At 41.3% G+C, this 23602-nt stretch overlaps 1 protein-coding gene across 4 annotated transcripts in view; it reads right to left on the bottom strand.

Moving 5' to 3' along the window:
- Positions 1 to 21235, bottom strand: part of LOC110526163 (kinesin-like protein KIFC3) — a 73041-nt gene extending 51806 nt beyond the window's left edge. The window contains exons 1-2 of one of the 4 annotated variants that reach the window (XM_036980447.1): positions 20446 to 21235; positions 19984 to 20136 (exon numbers count right to left, since the gene is read on the bottom strand). In XM_036980447.1, the coding sequence (XP_036836342.1) occupies positions 19984 to 20133 (150 nt within the window). In that variant the 5' untranslated portion in view covers positions 20134 to 20136; positions 20446 to 21235. Of the gene's footprint in view, positions 1 to 17555; positions 17786 to 19983; positions 20137 to 20445 lie in introns of those variants that run through there. The other 3 variants (XM_036980448.1, XM_021606829.2, XM_021606828.2) reach the window with 3 other exon arrangements.
- Positions 21236 to 23602: the final 2367 nt, after the last annotated feature.

The following is a 23602-nucleotide window of genomic DNA, read 5'->3' as shown; positions in this document are numbered from 1 at the left end:
AGAAAGAATAGGCTACAACGAGCAACCAACAGGTAGGATGTTGTTTATCAATCCCTGAATGGGGTTGGGGAGAAAGCACAGCATGTAGCCTGCAAATTAGCTTAGGTAATTAGCTAGTTTCTCTAGGCTACTCCAGTCAAGACAGGCACTGTTATATGGGATGATAAATAACATTGTGGCTGCTACAAGTTAGCTAGTCTTGGCTGTAGCTGAGTTGGCTTTCTTCCTCACATCCGCTCCACTCCCAGCTCCTACACACCAACCCCACCCATTGCTCCAGCAATAGAGCACAGGGTCTCTACCTCGCGCAGCAGTGCTCAGGTTAAAAACTGTGCAATAAAATAAACTGGATATCCAAAAACATTTCATGATACTATTTGAATAGTGACATTATGATAACACTGATCCATCCCTAGTCTGAGTCAAAGAGAGGGGAGGAGGGGGAGTCAGGGAGAAAGAAAGAACGTGGGGGGAGGATGTGAGAGAAACAGGCAGTGCGCAGTCGGCAGAAAGCCTCAATCTTAACTCTTGGACTAGCCCACAATGCACTACACACGCCCTTTTCATCTTTCTCAACTGGGCTATTTCAGAGCTAAATTACAGTGACACAGCAGGGAGGGACAGGCACACACACGCTTAATAACAGGTTAGAGGGTGGACCATCCCTGCCAGTGTGGCCAACACACCACTGATGTCACGCCACTAAAGATGAGGTTTGAGAGGAAGACGATGGGTGGAGAGGCAGCTAGACAGCCAGAGGGTGGAGAGAGAGAAAAGGGACAGAGGGAGGCTGTTGAGAAACAGTGAAGGGGGAAAAAGGGCTAGGGAGTGTGACAGAGAGGAAAGAAGAGTGCCAAAATCCCACAAGAGAGAACCCTGAGGTTCTGCCTCCTCCCCCTCTTCCGGTCTCTGTGCTCCGTCCCTGGTTGGCCTGTAACATGTTTCACTCTCAACCCGTTACAGCACATGGTTCGACCTTACAGACAAACAGGCGTGTGGAAAACCAACTTGCCCTTGCAGCCTTTTTCAACATATGTGACACACTTGTTCCTTCCTCTCATGGCTGTTCACATGCCAAGACAACTCCCACTCAAACAAACTGGTGATTAACGCACACAGGCCAGACTTAACTGCATATACTGTAGGTCTACACCATGAGCTCATGGCCAGAGGGGACTATGTGAACAACAACTGCAAAGCAGCACTGAGTGGCACACGAAACAGGGAATATATCAATCTCCAAGGTTTGTCTGGGCATCTACCATGGTAACAGTCAGGCTCACGAGATACTCACAAACTACATATTTCTGACTGACACACACACGGACATGGCTTAGTGCTGAGAGAGGGACCTTGGGCTGTTGGGTAGGGACTGTGTGACTAGCACCCATTGTCTCCCTCTCCTCCCTGCTGCTGCGACCACCACAGAACATCATGTGAAAAGCCATGAGAGGAAGGAACAAGTGTGTTTATCGAGCCGTCAGTGCTGCTGAAGCTGCAACATAATTACATCCATTTCTGACTGAAAAGTAATGTTACCGAAATCCCTTGTTTGTTTAGGAAAAACATTCCCTATTCCCTCAACAAAAATGCTCTCTTTACGTGAAATGTATGCATCAAATGCACGTGACCAATAGGGCCTGACCTGTAGCCTTTCATAATCGCATCAATAAATAAGTTATAACCAACTCAGAAAATCAAAACACATTGACAGAAACATTTATGCAGAGGACATGACAAATCAACTCCAAAACAAGGGAATGTTTACTGGTTGCTCAGGAGGTAAATGGGGAAGTCAGATGCGTGGAATAAATTTGACTAGTTGTAGAAAATACTGGAGATCAAGAAAAAGAAGGTAAGAAGCAAGCGCTGCATGCATATTATGTCTGTAATCTAACAGCACCTGTTTGGCAATCACATTTTGGAACCATGTAAATAGGGTTGCAAAGGGTAAGACTCCATCAAATCATCAGCGCTCCCTCCATTTCAATTCGAGGTGAAAATGATGAATCAGACACCTTATCGATAGCAACAGATCATAGTCCTTCTGGAATCAGGTTTTTTTGACTCAATGGAGGAACATAGTCAAATAAATGCTGATGAACGTCTTGCTCGAGCTGTGTATGCAACTGGTTCAACTCTGATGCTCATAGGCAATGAGTATTGGAATAGATTTCTGACTGTTCTTCGCCCAGCATACACCCCTCCAACCAGACATGATTTATCTACTAAATTAGCTGGATGCAGAGTTCAACATAGTTTAAGTGAAGGTCAAGCAAATCATAGAGAAAGCAGACTGTATTGCAATCACCTCTGATATGTGATCAAATGTTTGTGGGCAAGGAATAATTAACTACATCTCCACCCCTCAACCAGTGTTCTTCAAGAGCACAGACAAGACACACTGGTCTCTACATTGCAGATGAGCTGAAGGCAGTCAATGACCTTGTACCACAGAAGGTATTTGCACTTATGACAGACAAAGCCGTGAACATGAAGGCTGCTTGGTCTAGTGGAGGAGCCATACCCACACAGCACACCCATTGGCTGTGCTGCTCATGCATTGAATCTGCTCCTCAAGGACATCATGGTACTGAAAACAATGGATACACTCTACAAGCGAGCCAAGGAAATGGTTAGGTATGTGAAGGGCCATCAAGTTGTAGCAGCAATCTATCTCACCAAGCAAAGTGAGAAGAATAAAGGTATCACATTGAAGCTGCCCAGCAACACTCGTTGGGGGTGGAGTTGTCATCATGTTTGACAGTCTACTGGAGGGGAGGAGTCTCTCCAAGATATGGCCATATCACAGTCTGCCGATATGCACAGCCCCATCAAGAGGATCCTCCTGGATGATGTATTTTGGGAGAGAGTGGTAAGCAGCCTGAAACTCTTGAAACCTATAGCAGTAGCCATTGCACGGATTGAGGGAGACAATGCCATCCTGTCTGATGTTCAGACTCTGCTTGCAGATGTAAGAGTTGCCTCGTCACTGCTGACGTTGAGACTGGTGTTTTGCGGGTACTATTTAATGAAGCTGCCAGTTAAGGACTTGTGAGGCTTCCGTTTCTCAAACTAGACACTCTAATGCACTTGTCCTCTTGATCAGTTGTGCACCGAGGCCTCCCACTCCTCTTTCTATTCTGGTTAGAGCCAGTTTGCGCTGTTCTGTGAAGGGAGTAGTACACATCAGTGTACGAGATCCAGTTTCTTGGCAATTTCTCACATGGAACAGCCTTCATTTCTCAGAACAAGAATAGACTGATGAGTTTCAGAAGAATGGTCTTTTGTCTGGCCATTTTGAGCCTGTATTCAAACCCACAAATGCTGATGCTCCAGCTACTCAACTAATCTAAAAGGCAGACAGTTTTATTGCTTCTTTAATAAGGACAACAGTTTTCAGCTGTGCTAACATAATTGCAAAAGGCTTTTCTAGTGATCAATTAGCCTTTCAAAATGATCAACTTGGATTAGCTAACACAATGTGCCATTGGAACACAGGAGTGATGGTTGCTGATAAATGGGCCTCCGTACACCTATGTAGATATCCATTAAATATTTTTTTTAAGCAGTTTACAGCCACAAGTAATTTACAACAATAATGTCTACACTTTATTTCTGATCAATTTAATCTTATTTTAAATGGACAAATAAATGTGTTTTTCTTTCAAAAACAAGGACATTTCTAAGTGACCCTAAACTTTTGAACGATAGTGTACATACAGTACCAGTCAAGTTTGGACAAACCTACTCATTCAAGGGTTTTTCTTTCTTTATTTTGACTATTTTCTACATTGTATAATAATTGTGAAGACATCAACACTAATGAAATAACACATGGAATCATGTAGTAACCAACAAAGTGATACATCTAAATAGTTTTTAATATTTGAGATTCTTCAAAGTAGCCACCTTTGACAGCTTTGCACACTCTTGACATTCTGTCAACCAGCTTCACCTGGAATGCTTTTCAAACAGTCTTGAAGGAGTTCCCACATATGCTGAGCACTTGTTGGCTGCTTTTCCTTCACTCTGCGGTCCATCTCATCCCAAACCATCTCAATGAAGTGAAATAAAAGATCCCAGAAATGTTTTATACAGAAAAAAAGCTTATTTCTCTAAAATGTTATGCACAAATTTGTTTACATCCCTGCTAGTGAGCATTTCTCCATTGCCAAAACAATCCATCCTTCTGACAAGTGTGGCATACCAAGAAGCGGATTAAACAGTGTGATCGTTACACAGGTGCACCTTGTGCTGGGGACAATAAAAGGCCAGTCTAAAATGTGCAGTTTTGTCACAACAGATGTCTCATGTTCAGGGAGTGTGCAATTGGAATGCTAACTGCAGGAATGTCGACCTGAGAATTTTCAAGATAAAGCTCCTTTTCTCACACATTTCAAAACAGAGCTCAAAAACAAAGAATAAATAATTAGAACTTATTTTTATGAGCACAAGCTCTTCTTTAACTTCTTATGGCTGCAGGGGCAGTATTGAGTAGCTTGGACGAAAGGTGCCCAGAGTCAACGGCCTGCTCCTCAGTCCCAGTTGCTAATATATGCATATTATTAGTAGTATTGGATAAAAAAAACTCAAAAGTTTCTAAAACTGTTTGAATGATGTCTGTGAGTATAACAGAACTCATATGCAGGCAAACACCTGAGAAGAAACCCAAACAGGAAGTGGAAAATCTGAGGTTGGTCGATTTTCAACCCAGCCCCTATTGAATACACAGTGGGATATGGATAAAGTTGCACTTCCGAGGGCTTCCACTAGATGTCAACTGTCTTTAGAAACTTTAATGAGGCTTCTACTGTGTTGTGGAGCCGGATGGGAGCTGTTTGAGTCAGTGGTCTGGCAGAGAGCCAGGTTCTGGTCACACGCATTACACATGATAGCGACCTGCGTTCCATGGCTTCTCTACAGACATAGGAATTCTCCGGTTGGAACTTTAGTGAAGATTTATGATAACATCCTAAAGATTGATTCTATACTTAGTTTGACAAGTTTCTTCGACCTGTAATATAACTTTCTGAAGTTTTCGTCCGACGTTCAGATGGACCTGCACGAGCGTTTGGATTTGTGTGCTAAACGCGCTAACAAAAGTAGCTACTTGGACATAAAAAATGGACATTATCGAACAAATCAAGCATTTATTGTGGAACTAGGATTCCTGCATTCTGATGAAGATCATCAAAGGTAAGGGAATATTTATAATGTGAATTCTGATTTGTTGACTCCAACATGGCAGATCATTTTATTAATTTTCTGAGCGCCGTCACAGATTATTACTTAGTTTGCTTTTTCCGTAAAGTTTTTTTGAAATCTGACACAGCGGTTGCATTAAGGAGAGGTATATCTATATTTCCATGTCTAACAATTGTATTTATCGACATTTATAATGAGTATTTCTGTAAAATGATGTGGCTCTCTGCAATATCACCGGATGTTTTTGGAACTAGTGAACGTAACGCGCCAATGCATACTGAGGTTTTTGTATATTAACTTTATCAAACAAAACATACATGTATTGTGTAACATGAAGTCCTATGAGTGTTATCTGATGAAGATCAAAGGTTAGTGATTCATTTTCTCTCTATTTGTGCTTTTGGTCACTCCTCTCTTTGGCTGAAAAAATGGCTGGGTTTTTCTGTGAGTTGGTGGTCACCTAACAATTGTTTGTGGTGCTTTCGCTGTAAAGCCTATTTGAAATTGGGCACTGTGGTGGGATTAACAACAAGATGACCTTTAAAACAGTATAAAATACATGTATGTTTGAGGAATTTTAATTATGAGATTTCTGTTTTGAATTTGGCGCCCTGCACTTTCACTGTTGTCATATCATCCCGTTAACGGGATTGCAGCCCTAAGTTTTAATATGACACCACATTCATCTCAATAAGAAAAACTAAGTCTTCCATTGTGTAAAGACACTCACTATCAAAAACAATTAAAAAACCCTAGAATATTTAAATTGTAGTACACTTGCCTAAATTATTCAATGTACCAAGTATAACATTATAGTTCTAAATATTATTTACATATAATTAATACAAATATTATCCAAAATGTGACCAATGGACAATATTCAGAAAGTATTTTAAAACCCACAAAGTAGGCTATTTGATTAACAACGATTCTTACTTCTGTAATAACTATTCAGCGACTATTTAAAAAATGTAGATAACCTCAATTAAATTTAGTACAGACTAGGTCTGACAAAATGTAGAAAGAGTAGCCTACTTTGACAATTGAGTAAATTGGATTTGGTGTTAAACACCAATCTGAAGAAAGTAAAAAAAAAATAGACTGCTACCACTTTTAATAACAACTCCTAAACCCCTGGAACTGTACACTTTGGACCCAGACTCTGTGGTACAAGAGTGAATGGTGGGACTCCATGGAAATGTAGGCTCCCTCTCGGCTGTGCTTTCACTCTGCTTCCTCCTCTTCATGTTCCCTCGCTCCATTTCTATCCCTCCTATCTCTAAACTCCTCTTCCTCCCTGCTGCTGAGCCCCGACTCTCCACATCAATTCCCTCGCTTTTACTGACCTTGAGGAACAGACTAACAGAGGGAGAGAGAGCAACAAATAGGATACAATTGTGGTCAGGAACATCATCCCTCTCACTCGCTCTCTTTATGTCAACCATACACACACTCTTCCTAATAGTTACTTATTTTCCATAATAAATTGTGTTACACACCTCCAATTCCACCCCACACAGTATCATCATGATGCTATAGAGCACTTACAATCAAAATAACTTTATGAAGCCCTTAGTTAGTAACCAGATTGTTTCCCAGTTCATGTTGTGCATATGCACAGTCTGGCATATGCGTATGCCAGACTGATGGATAACCAGACAGGATAGAGCACACAAAAAGACGTTCATGAATAGATGGATCATATTCTAACCAAAAAGGCTATATACGGTAGAGGTCGAGCGATTATGATTTTTCAACGCCGATACAGATTGGATGACCAAAAAAAAGCCGATACAGATTTTAAAAAAAAAATATATATATATATATATATATATATATATCTCAATTTAAAAAAAAAAAAAAAAAAAAAAAAAATAAGAAAAAAAATCTGCCATTTTTATTTATATATTTATTTGTAATAATGACAATTACAACAATACTGAATGAACAATGAACGCTATTTTAACTTAATATAATACAGAAATAAAATCTATTTGTTCTCAAATAAATAATGAAACATGCTCAATTTGGTTTAAATAATGCAAAAAGTGTTGGAGAAGAAAGTAAGTGCAATATGTGCCATGTAAAAAAGCTAACATTTAAGTTCCTTGCTCAGAACTTATGAAAGCTGGTGGTTCAATATTCCCAGTTAAGAAGTTTAAGAAGTTATTTTTGTAGTTATTATAGGAATTATGACGCGTCGACTATTTCTCTCTAAACCATTTGAATTTCATATACCTTTGACTATTGGATGTTCTAATAGGCACTTTAGTATTGCCAGCCTAATCTCAGGAGTTGAAAGGCTTGAAGTCATAAACAGCGCATTGCAAAGAGCTGCTGGTGAATGCAGTAAAGTTTGAATGAATGCTTACGAGCCTGCTGCCTCCTACGACCGCTCAGTCAGACTGCTCTATCAAATCATAGACCTAATTATAATAAACACAGTAATATGAGCCTTTGGTCATTAATATGGTCAAATCCAGAAACTATCATTTTGAAAACAAAACGTTTATTCTTTCAGTGAAATACATAACGGTTCTGTATTTTATGGAATGGGTGGCAACCCTAAGTCTAAATAATCCTGTTACATTGCACAACCTTCAATGTTATGTCATAACGATGTACATTTCAAATTAGTTTGCAACGAGCCAGACGGCCCAAACTGCTGCATATACCCCGACTCTGCGTGCAATGAATGCAAGAGAAGTGAACATTTCCCTAGCTAATATTGCCAGCTAACATGAATTTATTTTAACTAAATGTGCAGGTTTAAAAATATATACTTGTGTATTGATTTTAAGAAAGGAATTGATGTGTATGGTTAGGTACATTCGTGCAGCGATGGCGCTTTTTTCGCAAATGCGCTTTTGTTAAATCATCCCCAATTTGGTGAAGTAGACTGAGTCAATGATAAATTAACATTGATTATATGCAACGCAGGACAAGCTAGTTAACCTAGTAATATCAGTGATTATGTGAAGATTGATTGTTTTTTATGAGATAAGTTTAATGCTAGCTAGCAACTGTCAGCCGGCCACACAGTTTCCTCATGGAATGCAATGTAATCGGCGTCCGAAAATGCAGATTGTTATGAAAACTTTAAAATCGGTCAACCTTTAACAGTACACACTTCAAGCACCAAGGTCAGGATACTTTTCACAGATGGTAAGAAGTCAAAGTATGTACCAACAGTTTACAGATTCAACACAACTATTGTTTATTTATTTAGGTTGTTGAAAGTAAAATATTACAAAGATGACACTGTGCAATTTAGCCAAACAGGTTTAGAATAATTCTTCATCTATTTTGATGGGGATAGTTAGCTGGTTGTCTTTATAGGGAGGGAGTGAGTCGATCAAGTGACAGCATCACAAGCGAAGCACAATGTGGCCCCCCAACTCTTGTTTTCTTGCCTGACAGACTAACTACAAATGTTGCCAATGTTAGCTGATAAGTTATGAAACTGGGACAGTTTCCAAATTAATTGCATCGGTGGAAACAGGTTAGCTGGCTATGTAAACTAATATCACTACAACTCAATAACATATGAGCTCCACTGAGCGGGCATCTACCTTAACACTACAGCTAAGCTGTCAGATAATAGGAAAACAAAACGATGTACAGTGCACTCAGAAAGTATTCAGACCCCTTCCCAACATTGTTTTTAAGTTACAGTTATTTTAAAATTGATTTTATTTTTTTCTCATCAATCTACACACAATATCCCATAATGACAAATGCAAATGTATTAAAATAAAAAAACAGAAATACCTTATATACATAAGTATTCAGACCGTTTGCTATGATACTCAATTGAGCTCAGGTGCATCGTTTCCATTGATCATCCTTCAGATGTTTTACAACTTGATTGGAGTCCACCTGTGGTAAATTCAATTGATTGGACATGATTTGGAAAGGCACACACCTGTCTATATAAGGTCCCACAGTTGACAGTGCATGTCAGAGCAAAAACCAAGACATGAGGTCGAAGGAATTGTCCGTAGAGCTCCGAGACAGGATTGTGTTGAGGCACAGAACTGGGGAATATAACCAAAAATGTTCTGCGGCATTGAAGGTCCCCAAGAACACAGTGGCCATTCTTAAATGAAAGAAGTTTGGAACCACCAAGACTCTTCCTAGAGCTGGCCACCCAGGCCAAACTAAGCAATCGGGGAAGAATGGCCTTGGTCAGGGAGGTGACCAAGAACCCAATGGCCACTCTGACAGAGCTTCAGAGTTCCTCTGTGGAGATGGGAGAACCTTCCAGAAGAACAACCATCTCTGCAGAACTCCACCAATCAAGCCTTTATGGTAGACTGGCCAGATGGAAGCCACTCCTCAGTAAAAGGAACATGACAGTCCGTGTGGAGTTTGCCAAACGGCATCTAAAGGACTCTGACCATGAAAAACAAGATTGAACTCTTTGGCCTGAATGCTAAACGAAACCTGGCACCATCCCTACTGTGAAGCATGGTGGTGGCAGCATCATCCCTTCTGTGAAGCAAGGTGGTGGCAGCATCATACTGTGGGGATGTTTTTCAGCGACAGGGAGACTAGTTAGGATCGAGGCAAAGATGAACGGAGCAAAGTACAGAGATCCTTGCTGAAAACCTGCTCCAGAGCACTCAGGACCTTAGACTGGGGCGAAGGGTCACCTTCCAACAGGACAATGACCCTAAGCACACAGCCAACACAATGCAGGATGGCTTCGGGACAAGTCTCTGAATATCCTGGTGTGGCCCAGCCACAGCCCGGACTTGAACCCGATCTAACATCTCTGGAGAGACCTGAAAATAGCTGTGCAGCGACACTCCCCATCCAACCTGACAGAGCTTGAGAGGATCTGCAGAGAACAATGGGAGAAACTCCCCAAACACAGGTGTGCCAAACTTGTAGCATCATACCAAAGAAGACATAAGGCTGTAATTGCTGCCAAAGAAGCTTCAACAATGTACTGAGTAAAGGGTCTGAATTCTTATTGTAAATGTGATATTTCAGTTTAATTTGAATAGATTTTCTCAAATTTCTAAAACACACTATAAATGGTATACATAAATGGTGTAAATCAATTTTAGAAAAGCTAACAAAATGTTGAAAAACTCAAGGGGTTTGAATACTTTCCGAATGCACTATTTAGTGCTCAATATGTTTGGAACATCAAATAGCAACAACAAAAAAAAAACACATTATCGAATCGCAATACATACAGATGAAGTCGGAAGTTTACATGCACTTAGGTTGGAGTCATTTAAACTCGTTTTTCAACCACTCCACAAATTTCTTGTTAACAAACTATAGATTTGGCAAGTCAGTTAGGACATCTACTTTTTCCAACAATTGTTTAGAAAGATTTTTTAACTTATAATTATTTTTAAAAATGTAGACCTCCACAAGTCTGGTTCATCATTGGGAGCAATTTCCAAACGCCTGAAGGTACCACGTTCATCTGTACAAACAATAGTATGCAAGTATAAACACCATGGGACCATGCCTCCGTCATACCGCTCAGGAAGGAGACGCGTTCTGTCTCCTAGAGATGAACGTACTTTGGTGCGAAAAGCACAAATCAATCCTAGAACAACAGCAAAGGACCTTGTGAAGATGCTGGAGGAAACAGGTACAAAAGTATCTATATCCACAGTAAAACGAGTCCTATATCGACTTAACCTGAAAGGCCGCTGAGCAAGGAAGAAGCCACTGCTCCAAAACCGCCATAAAAAAGCCAGACTACGGTTTGCCACTCCACATGGGAACAAAGATCGTACTTTTTGGAGAAATGTCCTCTGGTCTGATGAAACAAAAATAGAACTGTTTGGTCATAATGACCATCATTATGTTTGGAGGAAAAAGGGGGAGGCTTGCAAGCCGAAGAACACCATCTCAACCGTGAAGCATGTGGGTGGCAGCATCATGTTGTGGGGGTGCTTTGCTGCAGGAGGGACTGGTGCACTTCACAAAATAGATTGCATCATGAGGATGGAAAATTATGTGGCTATATTGAAGCAACACCTCAAGACATTAGTCAGGAAGTTAAAGCTTGGTTGCAAATGGGTCTTCCAAATGGACAATGACCCCAAGCACACTTCCAAAGCTGTGGCAAAATGGCTTAAGGGCAACAAAGTCAAGGTATTGGAGTGGCCATCACAAAGCCCTGACCTCAATTCCATATAAAATGTGTGGGCAGAACTGAAAAAGCGTGTGTGAGCAAGGAGGCCAACAAACCTGACTCAGTTACACCAGCTCTGTCAGGAGGAATGGGCCAAAATTCACCCAACTTATTGTGGGAAGCTTGTAGAAGGCTACCCAAAACATTTGTCCCAAGTTAAACAATTTAAAGGAAATGCTACCAAATACTAATTGAGTGTATGTAAACTTCTGACCCACTGGGAATGTGATGAAAGAAATAAAAGCTGAAATAAATCATTCTCTCTACTATTATTCTGACATTTCACATTCTTAAAATAAAATGGTGACCCTAACTGACCTAAAACAGGGAATATTTACTAGGATTAAATGTCAGGAATTGTGAAAAACTCAGTTTAAATGTATTTGTCTAAAGTGTATGTAAACTTCCGACTTCAACTGTATATAGTATCATATCGCAATATTATTTTGGTCGATATTATTGCAATACTTTGACTCCAAATATCGATTTGTAAAAAATGCTACGTTGGATGTACCTGCGGGGCTTGGCTAGAAGGGATATAACTTTTGTCAAATTAACCTTAAATTGAATTTTGGGAAATTCTGGCTAACCCTATTCTGTGCGTTGCCATTCCTCCAAACTCATGTCATTGTCACACCTCCCTTGGAGGTCTGGAGAATTTTGTTTTGCCAGAAGTGTGCTCTATACACAAAATTAACATACATTAACATCTTTTGATGGGGTTTTAAGCTACGATTTCCTGGCCATCCACACGCACTGTTGCGCCTACAACACTAGTTAGTACTATTGGAGCTGCCCCCAAGAAAGGCAATTTATTGATGAGTTGCGAGGCGTCAATGATTTACACTGGGTTCCCACCCCTATTTAGCTATCTTTCTACCATGGACTTCGCCAGGCTTCCCATTTTAGGGAAGCCTGTCATTACGAGACTAACCCTTTTCCTAATCTTAACTTACATTTTCCCAACCTGCTACATTAATTATCCTAACCTGCTACGTAAGTTCTGCTAACCTGCTACAAAAAAAGTCAAATCTGACAAAAGCTGAATCCCATCTAGTCAAAAGCGTACCTGCTCCAGAACTACAGTATTTTTCATGCTGCAGCTTGTTCTCCATCTTTTTAGTGAGCCAGCATGTTTTTCTCACTTTTATTTCCATGACTGATCAAAACGAAATTCTTATGCTCTCTCGTCTAGTGCGTAATATGTTTGGAATATCAAATCGCAAAAGATGAATACAATCGCAATACATATAGAATTGGGAGAATCACAATACATATCGTATCAGGAGGTCCCTGGCAATTCCCAGCCCCGACACACACGTCTCCCGTCTCCTCGCCTCAGAACACAGCCTGTCTCTCCACACTTTCACTCTCTAACCTACTGCTTGTGATTCCTCGCGGAAAGGCTAGGCAAGGAAAATCAAATCAAAGCGCCGAATACAACAGTTGTCGACGTTACAGTTAAGCCCTTCCCAATGATAAGGATTATATACGGAACAGAAATATAAAAACAACAATTTCTCTGACTTACAGTTCATGCAAGGAAATCAGTAAATTTATTAGGCCCTAATCTATTTCATATGGACTGGGCAGGGACTCAGCCATGGGTGGGCATAGGCCCACCCATTGGGGAGCCAGGCTCAGCCAATCAGAATGAGTTTTTCCCCCACTAAAAGGCTTAATTACAGAGAGAAATACTACTCTGTTTCATCAGCTGTCCTGGTGGCTGGTCTCAGACGATCCCGCAGGTGAAGAAGCCAGATGGAGGTCCTGGGCTGGCATGGTTACACATGGTCTGCGGTTGTGAGGCCGGTTGGACATACTGCTAAATTCTCTAAAATGACATTGGAGGCGGCTTATGGTAGAGAAATCAACATTAAATTGTCTGGCAACATCTCTGGTGGACATTCCTGCAGTCAGCATGCCAACCGCACGCTCCCTCAACATGTGGCATTGTGTTGTGTGACAAAACTGCACATTTTAGAGTGTCCTTTTATTGCTCCCAGCACAAGGTGCACGTGTAATGACTAATGATCATTATTTTTCATTAGCTTATTGATATGCCAAACCTGCCAGGTGTCTGGATTATCTTAGCAAGAAAGGCTCAAACAGGGATGTAAACACATTTCTGGGTTCTTTTATTTCAGACCATGAAACATGGGATCAAAACATTACATTACTAACACACGATATAGTTGGTGAACATATCGGAATCGGCCGATGTCTAGTTTAACACCCGATGTGCAAAACCGATGTCAAAGCTGACGTGCATAACCATATAACAAAGATACCGGATGTAATTACGCCACGTAAAATGTTGCGCTATATGTGAAACACAGCATTCCTAAACTAGCCCACAATGTCTGCTGTATGGATTGAGCAGTCAACAAGTAAAGCAGTCATTTGAAAGAGTAACAAAATTTCAGCGAGACAACTCAAAGGCAAAATCCATTAAAGCCAAGATAATGGAATTCATTACCCTTGACAATCAACCGTTCTCTGTCGTGGGTGATATTGGTGTTCGCCGACTGGTTGAGTACCGGTTAACACTACCAAGTGCGCTATTTTTCTGATGTTGCCCTACCGGAGTTAGACAGTAATAGCGTCACTGCTATTAGCTTCACGACATACATACTATGGAACGCCGTTTGGGTCTTTGCGTGTCAAAAATGATACAGTAGCACTGTCAAAGCTGTACAAAACAGTCTGCAAACACGATGTGAAAGATGTGAATGAATGTGATCAATTGTGATGTTGTGATGTGCAGTCATTCAGGTCCATATTGGTCAAATAGTGTTATTTGACACGTCAAATAGTGTTAAATAATACCTTTTTTTGACACGCAAAGACCTAAACGGCGTTCCATAGAAATCCTGGTTGAGAATGAAACGACTGACCAACGAAACAGCACAGCAAGTAAGTGAAATAGGTTTTGATTATGTTCTACTGGTAATTGGGATATACGTAAATGCCCAAAAAATAATGTTTTGGTCAGTGTGGTGTGTGTGTGTGTGTGTAACCTTTATTTAACTAGTAAAGTCAGTTAAGAATAAATTCCCCGGCCAAACCCGGTCGACGCTGGGCCGCCCTACGTGACTCCCAATCACGGCCAGATGTGATACAGCCTGGATTCGAACCAGCGACTGTAGTGATACCTCTTGCACTTAGATGCAGTGCCTTAACACACGCACACACACACACATGGACACAGCGGTCTAACTATTCAACTGTTCTAGAATGCTTAAAAGGCAGCAAAATGTTAAATATCGGTATTGTTTTTTTTGCCAAGGAAAATCAGATATCGGTATCGGCCAAAAATGTAATATCGGTGCATCACTACTTTACATGTTGCGATTATATTTTTGTTGAGTATAACAAAAAAGAAAAATAGTAACAAGATAATTAAAATACAAGAATGGAGCTATATTCAGGGAGTACCACTACCAGATCACTGTGCAGGGATATAAAAATATAAAGTGAATAGGCATCAGGATATATAATAAGAGTCAGAGTAGTAAGAATAAGAGTAGCAGCAGCATATGATGAGTGTAAAAGTGTATGTGTGTGCACGTATGTAGTGTATGTGTGTGGGTTTTGTTTCAGTGTAATTGAGCGTGTATATAGTGCAGGGGTCTAGGACTCATTTTGCATGGGGTCTTCAACAAGGTCTTCAACAAGGTCCGGAGGGCCGCAATGAAAATGGGTTACATTTGCTCGTTGTCAAAATGTACGAAAGAATTGTCCTCTAGCTATCGTTTTTGGAATTTGAGACACTCACTGTCATTTTAAAAGTATATTGAGTTTGTTCCACCCCCAAAACAAACTTTTAAATGTATTTACTCAAACCACCCGCAGGCCGTATGTTTGACACCCCTGATATAGTGTAATGTTCTAACCCATGCTCACACTTAAAATAGCCTAGCCATTTTCTTACTGTGTCTTTTAGCCATTATCATGCAGAATGAAGTTAGGCAGTAATCCACTGTGGGCAACATGGCATGAACATTTCCTAATATAAAATCTACCTCTCTTTCATACACAGTTTAATTGGGCCAGATTAGCTACAGCTGAACTGAGGCTCTGCTGTCGTTTCCACATCTTCTCTTGTTCAGAATCTAATCCGATTTAACAGTTGTGTTGAAATGACCATGAGACTAAGTAGGATGAAGTTGTCAGTTTCCCTAGATCAGGGGTGTCAAACTAATTTTGACACAGGGGCCGCATTCAGTCTTCAATGAGGTCCGGAGGGCCGCATTGAAAATTGGTTGCATTTCCTCACCATCAAAATGTGCAACAAATAAAATAGTACTTAATCCATCGTTTTTGAATTGCAGATGCTCCCTGAAAAAGTATATTTCACTCAACAAAAAAAAACACCCAGGGGCCGGATTGGACCCCCTCGTGGTCAGTTTTGTGATTCACCTCATAACGAATTGTGGGAAGATAAACTGATCCTAGATCTGTGCCAAAGGGTAACTTCTAACCTGAGCATGCCATCCATGTAGGCTAACCAACATCAGTGCCAAGAGATTGTAGTCCATCTATGTGACAGACACTGCAGCAAACAGCACCACCTACTGGTTATCTGGTAATGTTCACATTCTATAATAATATGCTTCCAATCAGAGCAGTTACATAATGCCTGAATGCATGGAGAAGTCACAACATGCCATCCTTTATATGATGAAAGGGAAAAAAAGTGGTTCACACGCCCCACTCCCTAACCTCATCTCCACTACCGCAGCAAAACAAGTCAAACCATCCAGGACTTATTTAACAAACAGCCTACAATAGAGCACCAAACCAGATACTGACTGTGATCCAAACAAACACTATCCTCATGTGTGAGCTCACGCACTTTTGTGCAAACAGAGACATGGCACGTTTCGGAACAGATTTCCCTATACAGTGTCTTGGGCAAATATTTTATGGAATACATTGTCTGATGTGTAGCTAGTAGCTACGCACGCACACACACACACACACGGTTGGAGCTACATAATCACTCTGCATGACATGTAATTTCCACGAGTAGTCTCTTATTCTCTTTACAGCCTGTGACTCAACCAGCCCATCGTCCGGAAACCACACAGACTGTGTGTGTGTCTGCTCCCTGTCTCCACACCCTCCCAAGCTACACTGGTGTCTTGTCCAACTATAGCTTGCTTGGGGGACCAGGATTATTATTTTAAAAAATAATGATTTAACTAGGCAAGTCAGTTAAGAACAAATTCTTATTTACAATGATGGCCTACCAAAAGGCAAAAGGCCTCCTGTGTGGACAGAGGCTGGGATTAAAAATGCATATAAATTAAATAAAAATATAGGACAAAACACATCACGACAAGAGAGACAACACAACATAAAGAGAGACCTAAAACAACAACATAGGTACAAACATTATTGGGCACAGACAACAGCAAAGAGTAAAGACAACAAAACATTAAACAAAGCAGCCACAACTGTCAGTAAGAGTGTCTATGATTGAGTCTTTGAATGAAGAGATGGAGATAAAACTGTCCAGTTTGAGTGTTTGTTGCAGCTCATTCCAGTCGCTAGCTGCAGCGAACTGAAAAGAAGAGCGACCCAGGGATGTGTGCGCTTTGGGGACCTTTGACAGAATGTGACTGGCAGAACAGGTGTTGTATGTGGAGGATGAGGGCAGCAGTAGATATCTCAGATAGGGGGGAGTGAGGCCTAAGTTCTAGAGGGGGGCAGAATTGTGTCTCCATCTATGGGAGTACAACATAACATATGAACTGTCTAAGCAGTTCCCACAATAACAGTCCGAACAGCTAGAGACTTAGCCGACATGCCCTGACCATCTTCCCTCACATCAACATGAAATTGAATTAAAGCTGCATAATTTTTCTCAGCTATGCAGGTCTAACAGAGAGGGGTAGGGTCAATTTGTTCTGCTCGTGACTCCTGCCTCTGGAATGCCATGCCAGTGATGACGTGAGGAGTGGTACTGTTGGGAACATTGAGAATAAAATGGAATGTCCCTGTACTCCCTGTGCGTGTGTGCTCTAGCGGTATGTATTTTACAAACACAGCCCCCTCTGGTGCAGTAACAACTGGGAGGGCTTTTAAAAACAGTGGTCTGTCAAAATAAGACCACCCCACATTGAGCTATTACATTTTCTAACAGTAAGAGGGGAAGGATGTTACACAGACTTACAGTTATTCCTGAAGCAAGATTTGTAACAATCAACAGGCTCTCCATTACCCAGCGTGTAGAAAATCTGCTCCGATGCCAAATCAAGATTGCTATTCCTGACACTTGTCTGTAATTGTTTTTAAGGATAACTCATAAATCATCTAAAAATATCCATTCATTGGCACGGTCTGTAAAGATGACGAGACACACCCTGGTCTCTCTCAACAAACAGAAATAACTAAATTACATACGTACTAGCTCAGGTGCATACGGTTTCCATCCTTGAGATGTTTCTACAACTTTATTGGAGTCCACCTGTGGCAAATTCAATTGATTGGACTTGATTTGGAAAGGCACACACCTGTCTATATAAAGGTCCCACAGTTGACTGTGCATATCAGAGCAAAACCCAAGCCATGAGGTTAAAGGAATTGTCAGGCAAGCTCCGACGAGACAGGATTGTGTCGAGGCACAGATCTGGGGAAGGGTACCAACACATTTCTGCAGAATTGAAGGTACCAAACTGGAAGAAGTTTGGAACCACCAAGACTCTTCCTAGACCTGGCTGTCTGGCCAAACTGCGCAATTGGGGGAGAAGGACCTTAGTCACCTCCCTGACCAAGAATCCGGTGGTCACTCTGAAAAACCTCCAGATTTCCTTTATTGAGATGGGAGAAACTTCCAGAAGGACAACCATCTCGGCAGCACTCCACCAATCAGGCCTTTATGGTGGAGTGGCCAGACTCAAGTCACTCCTCAGTAAAAGGCACGACAGTCTGCGTGGAGTTTGCCAAAAGGCACGTAAAGGACTGACTGAGAAACAAGATTCTCTGGAGGAAACCTGGGACCATCCCTGGGACTAAACACATCCCTCTGCAACTGGATCCTGGACTTCTTGACAGGCTACCCCTAGGTGTTAACGGTAGGCAACAACACATCTCCCACACTGATCCTCAAAACTGGGGCCCCTCAGAGGTGTGTACTTAGTCCCCTCCTGTACTCCCAGTTCACCCACGACTGCGTGGACACAACAGTGGCAGGCCTGATCACTGACAATGATGAGATAGCCTATAGGGAGGTCAGAGAACTGGCAGTGTGGTGCCAGGACAACAACCTTTCCCTCAAACTGAGCAAGACAAAGGAGCTGATTGTAGGCCCCCATGATCATCAACAGGGCTGTAGTGGAGCGGTCGAGATTTTCAAGTTCCTTGGTGTCCACATCACCAAAGAAGTATCATGGTCCAAACACACCAAGACAGTCGTGAAGAAGGCACGACAAAACCTTTTCCCCCTCAGGACACTGAAAATATTTGGCATGGGTCTCCAGATGCTCAAAAAGTATTACAGCTGCACCGTCGAGAGCATCCTGACCTGTTGCATTACCGCCTGGAATGGAAACTGCTGGGCATCTGACCATAAGGCGCCACAGAGGGTAGTGCATACAGCCCAGTACATCACTGGTGCCAAGCCTCCTGCCATCCAGGACCAATATAATAGGCAATTTCAGAGTTAAGCCCATTCAATTGTCAGAGACCCAAGTCATAGACTGCTTTCTCTGCTACCGCACGGCAAGCAGTACCAGAGCGCCACATCTAGGACCAAAAGGCTTCTTAAGAGCTTCTACCCCCAAGCCATAAAACTGCTGAACAATTAATCAAATGGCCACCGGACTACTTACATTGACACTCCCCTCCATTTGTTTTGTACACTGCTGCTACTCGCTGTGTATCTATGCATAGTCCCTTCACCCCTACCTACATGTACAAATTACCTCAACTAACCTGTACTGCCACATATTGACTCTGTACTGGTATCCCCTGTATATAGCCTCGGTATTGTTACGTTATTGTGATAGTTTATTTTTTTACTTTAGTTTATTTGGTCAATATTTTCTTAACTGTTCTTGAACTGCACTTTTGGTTAAGGGCTTGTAAGTAAGAATTTCACAGTAAGGTCTACACTTGCTGTATTCGGCACGTGACAAATAAAGTTTGATTTGATTTACTCCAGAGTGCTCAAGACCCCAGACTCTGCAAAGCTGTTATAAAGGCAAAGGGTGGCTACTTTGAAGAATCTCAAATATATTTTTGGTTACTACATGATTCCATGTGCCATTTCAGTTTGTCTTCACTATTATTCTACAATGTAGAAAATAGTAAAATAAAGAAAAACCCTTGAATGAGTAGGTGTGTCCCAACTTTGACTGGTTACTGTACATAAATGTGATTTCAGTTTTTTTTATAAATTAGGGGGAAAAAAATTATATAAACCTGATATTTGTCATTGTGTATAGATCGATAAGGGAAAATACTACTGAATCAATTATAGAATTAGGCTGTAACAAAATGTGGAAAATGTCAAGGGGTCTGAATACTTTCTGAAGACACTGTGTGTGTGTAATGTGTGATATATATTTTATATGAGTGGGCGCGCACACACACACACTAACCCCGTGCACTGTCCCACAGCTCAGCACTGAAATGAAAACGCTGGGAACATTTGTTTGACAGAAGAGGGAGGCTTTTTGACAAGCGTGGAAACGTCTGGAATGGTGTGAACCACGGGTGTTTTCAGTGAATTGGATGTGCCCCGTTGCCATTTTCTGTAAACACCGAAAACAAAACGAGGCAATTTGATAATGTGGCTTTGGGCTGTAGTCTAGGGCGCCTTGCCAAGTAGCCTAATATTGATAGTCAATATCACTAATTAAACAGCACGACCACAGTGTGCAACTCGCGGTTTGAAAAAATTGTTAATGCAAACCAACATTATTTTGACAAGGCAACTACAACTTATTGTGTAAACAAAAACGCGTGTGCAAATTTGACAAACAATTTACTATAAATTGCGAAATGGAAAGCAAACAATGTGCTAGAAGAAAGGAAAATAGTGCAAAGTTTGTAACTCTTACCTCTCGGTCCAACACGCGAAACCTCGCCTTGTTATTTTATCCGTAAATTTCCCGAATTGACGAAATAAATCAACCTCACATCAAGAGTCTCAATCAAAAAGCGGTTGGACTGTGTTGTAGAGTCCAAAACCCCGAAGTAGCCTATCCAGAGTTCAGTGGAGCAAATATTTCCGTTAAGTTTTTTTTTTTTCCGGCTACGGCCGAAAGTCAAGTCTCCTCGCGATTTGGAGTGGAATTCACCAGCTGACAGCGCTTCAGAGACCGTGACGTAGGTCAGACATTGTCGCGTTCAAACCAACTCGGAAATCTCAGACTTCTGACTTTAGTGCGTTCAAGACAACTATGTACTCGGGGAAAAGACAAGCTCAGAATGGGAAAAATAGTTTTGAACGGTCATCCACGTCGGAATTCCAAGTCGGGAACTTGGACATCTTTCGAGAGAGCTTCAACTTTCCCAATGACCGAGGTCATGATTTGACCAAGGTTATTTTCGAGTTCCCAGTTGTCTTGAAAGCACCAAAAGAGAGAGACTTTTGACAGATGTTTAACCCGTTGACCAATCTCACACAACAGTTTGGAGTAAATAGCTTAACGTTATACTCGTTTATCCAAGAGAAATACTTGAAGAAGCAGAATGCAGTTACAGTATATACACACTAACCTAACATTACAGGCATAAATACACGCCTGAAACTAGATTCCCTACACATACTGGTCTTGACGTAAGAAGAACTAAACTGGGGGGGAACGGTTATATTCTGCTCTGTTCCACCAATCCAGTGGATGCGGAGTTAAACTGGAGTAACGCTTTGCTAACGTTCAAAAGCGGAAGTCGTGTCACAGGCTCTCGTTCCATTTCACCTGAAAACCGGAACATCTGGTTGTTGTGGACTCGAAAATGATATTTGTCAACAGAATATATTTTCCATCAGCTTGTTCCCTTGACTTTCTCATTGGTCCAAAAAACTACAGCACAATGAATGCATTTTTTTTTTTTTACTAATCTGCACTGTGGTTTACTCACGCTAATGTCCTGTTTAGCAGACCAGTCAAAAGCTCAAAACTTAAGCAAAACAGTTGTCACTATGCTCTGAAACGTCTTAATTACCAACCAGTGGTCTTAATGCAAATCATGAGAGCATTAAAGATGTATATCAAATAATCACTTTGTCGCCTTTAGTTTACCACAGCTCTGATCTATAGCGGCTGGCAGACTGGCAGTAGGATGCAGGTGGACAATCTCTTTCTCTCTCTTTACCCAATCTTCATTAAGCCAATATTTTTTATTATTTACGAGTTACTTACACATAATGCATTCACCCGCATACCTATAACAATATTAAGCAAATCATCTATAAAACATTCCTCTTATTCATTGTCAAAAATCAATCTGAATCTAACAAGGGAGCTTACGTATCCAGTTGTATTCAGCTGTTGGTTCCAAATATATTATTTTAAACAATATATATATATATATATATATATATATATATATATATATATATATACAGTTGAAGTCGGAAGTTTACATACACTTAGGTTGTAGTCATTAAAACTTGTTTTTCAACCACCCAAAATTTCTTGTTAACAAACTATAGTTTTGGCAAGTCGGTTAGGACATCTACTTTGTGCATGACACAAGTGATTTTTCCAGCAATTGTTTACAGACAGATTATTTCACTTATAATTCACTGTATCACAATTCCAGTGGGTCAGAAGTTCACATACACTAAGTTGACTGTGCCTTTAAACAGCTTGGAAAATTCCAGAAAATTATGTCATGGCTTTAGAAGCTTCTGATAGGCTAATTGACATAATTTCAGTCAATTGGAGGTGTACCTCAAATCAAATCAAATTTTATTTGTCACATACACATGGTTAGCAGATGTTAATGCGAGTGTAGCGAAATGCTTGTGCTTCTAGTTCCGACAATGCAGTAATAACCAACAAGTAATCTAGCTAACAATTCCAAAACTACTACCTTATACACACAAGTGTAAGGGGATAAAAAATATGTACATAAAGATATATGAGTGAGTGATGGTACAGAGCGGCATAGGCAAGATACAGTAGATGGTATTGAGTGCAGTATATACATATGAGATGAGTATGTAAACAAAGTGGCATAGTTAAAGTGGCTAGTGATACATGTATTACATAAAGATGCAGTAGATGATATAGAGTACAGTATATACATATGAGATGAATAATGTAGGGTATGTAAACATTATATTAGGTAGCATTGTTTAAAGTGGCTAGTGATATATTTTACATAATTTCCCATCAATTCCCATTATTAAAGTGGCTGGAGTTGAGTCAGTGTGTTGGCAGCAGCCACTCAATGTTAGTGGTGGCTGTTTAACAGTCTGATGGCCTTGAGATAGAAGCTGTTTTTCAGTCTCTCGGTCCCAGCTTTGATGCACCTGTACTGACCTCGCCTTCTGGATGATAGCGGGGTGAACAGGCAGTGGCTCGGGTGGTTGTTGTCCTTGATGATCTTTATGGCCTTCCTATGACATCGGGTGGTGTAGGTGTCCTGGAGGGCAGGTAGTTTGCCCCCGGTGATGCGTTGTGCAGACCTCACTACCCTCTGGAGAGCCTTACGGTTGTGGGCGGAGCAGTTGCCGTACCAGGCGGTGATACAGCCCGACAGGATGCTCTCGATTGTGCATCTGTAGAAGTTTGTGAGTGCTTTTGGTGACAAGCCAAATTTCTTCAGCCTCCTGAGGTTGAAGAGGCGCTGCTGCGCCTTCTTCACGGTGCTGTCTGTGTGGGTGGACTAATTCAGTTTGTCTGTGATGTGTACGCCGAGGAACTTAAAACGTACTACCCTCTCCACTACTGTTCCATCAATGTGGATAGGGGGGTGTTCCCTCTGCTGTTTCCTGAAGTCCACAATCATCTCCTTAGTTTTGTTGACTTTGAGTGTGAGGTTATTTTCCTGACACCACACTCCAAGGGCCCTCACCTCCTCCCTGTAGGCCATCTCATCGTTGTTGGTAATCAAGCCTACCACTGTTGTGTCGTCCGCAAACTTGATGATTGAGTTGGAGGCGTGCGTGGCCACGCAGTCGTGGGTGAACAGGGAGTACAGGAGAGGGCTCAGAACGCACCCTTGTGGGGCCCCAGTGTTGAGGATCAGCGGGGTGGAAATGTT

The sequence above is a fragment of the Oncorhynchus mykiss genome, chromosome 6 (genome assembly GCF_013265735.2).
Source record: "Oncorhynchus mykiss isolate Arlee chromosome 6, USDA_OmykA_1.1, whole genome shotgun sequence".
Taxonomy (NCBI): Eukaryota; Metazoa; Chordata; class Actinopteri; order Salmoniformes; family Salmonidae; genus Oncorhynchus; species Oncorhynchus mykiss.
This window is presented reverse-complemented; position numbering and strand designations above follow the sequence as displayed.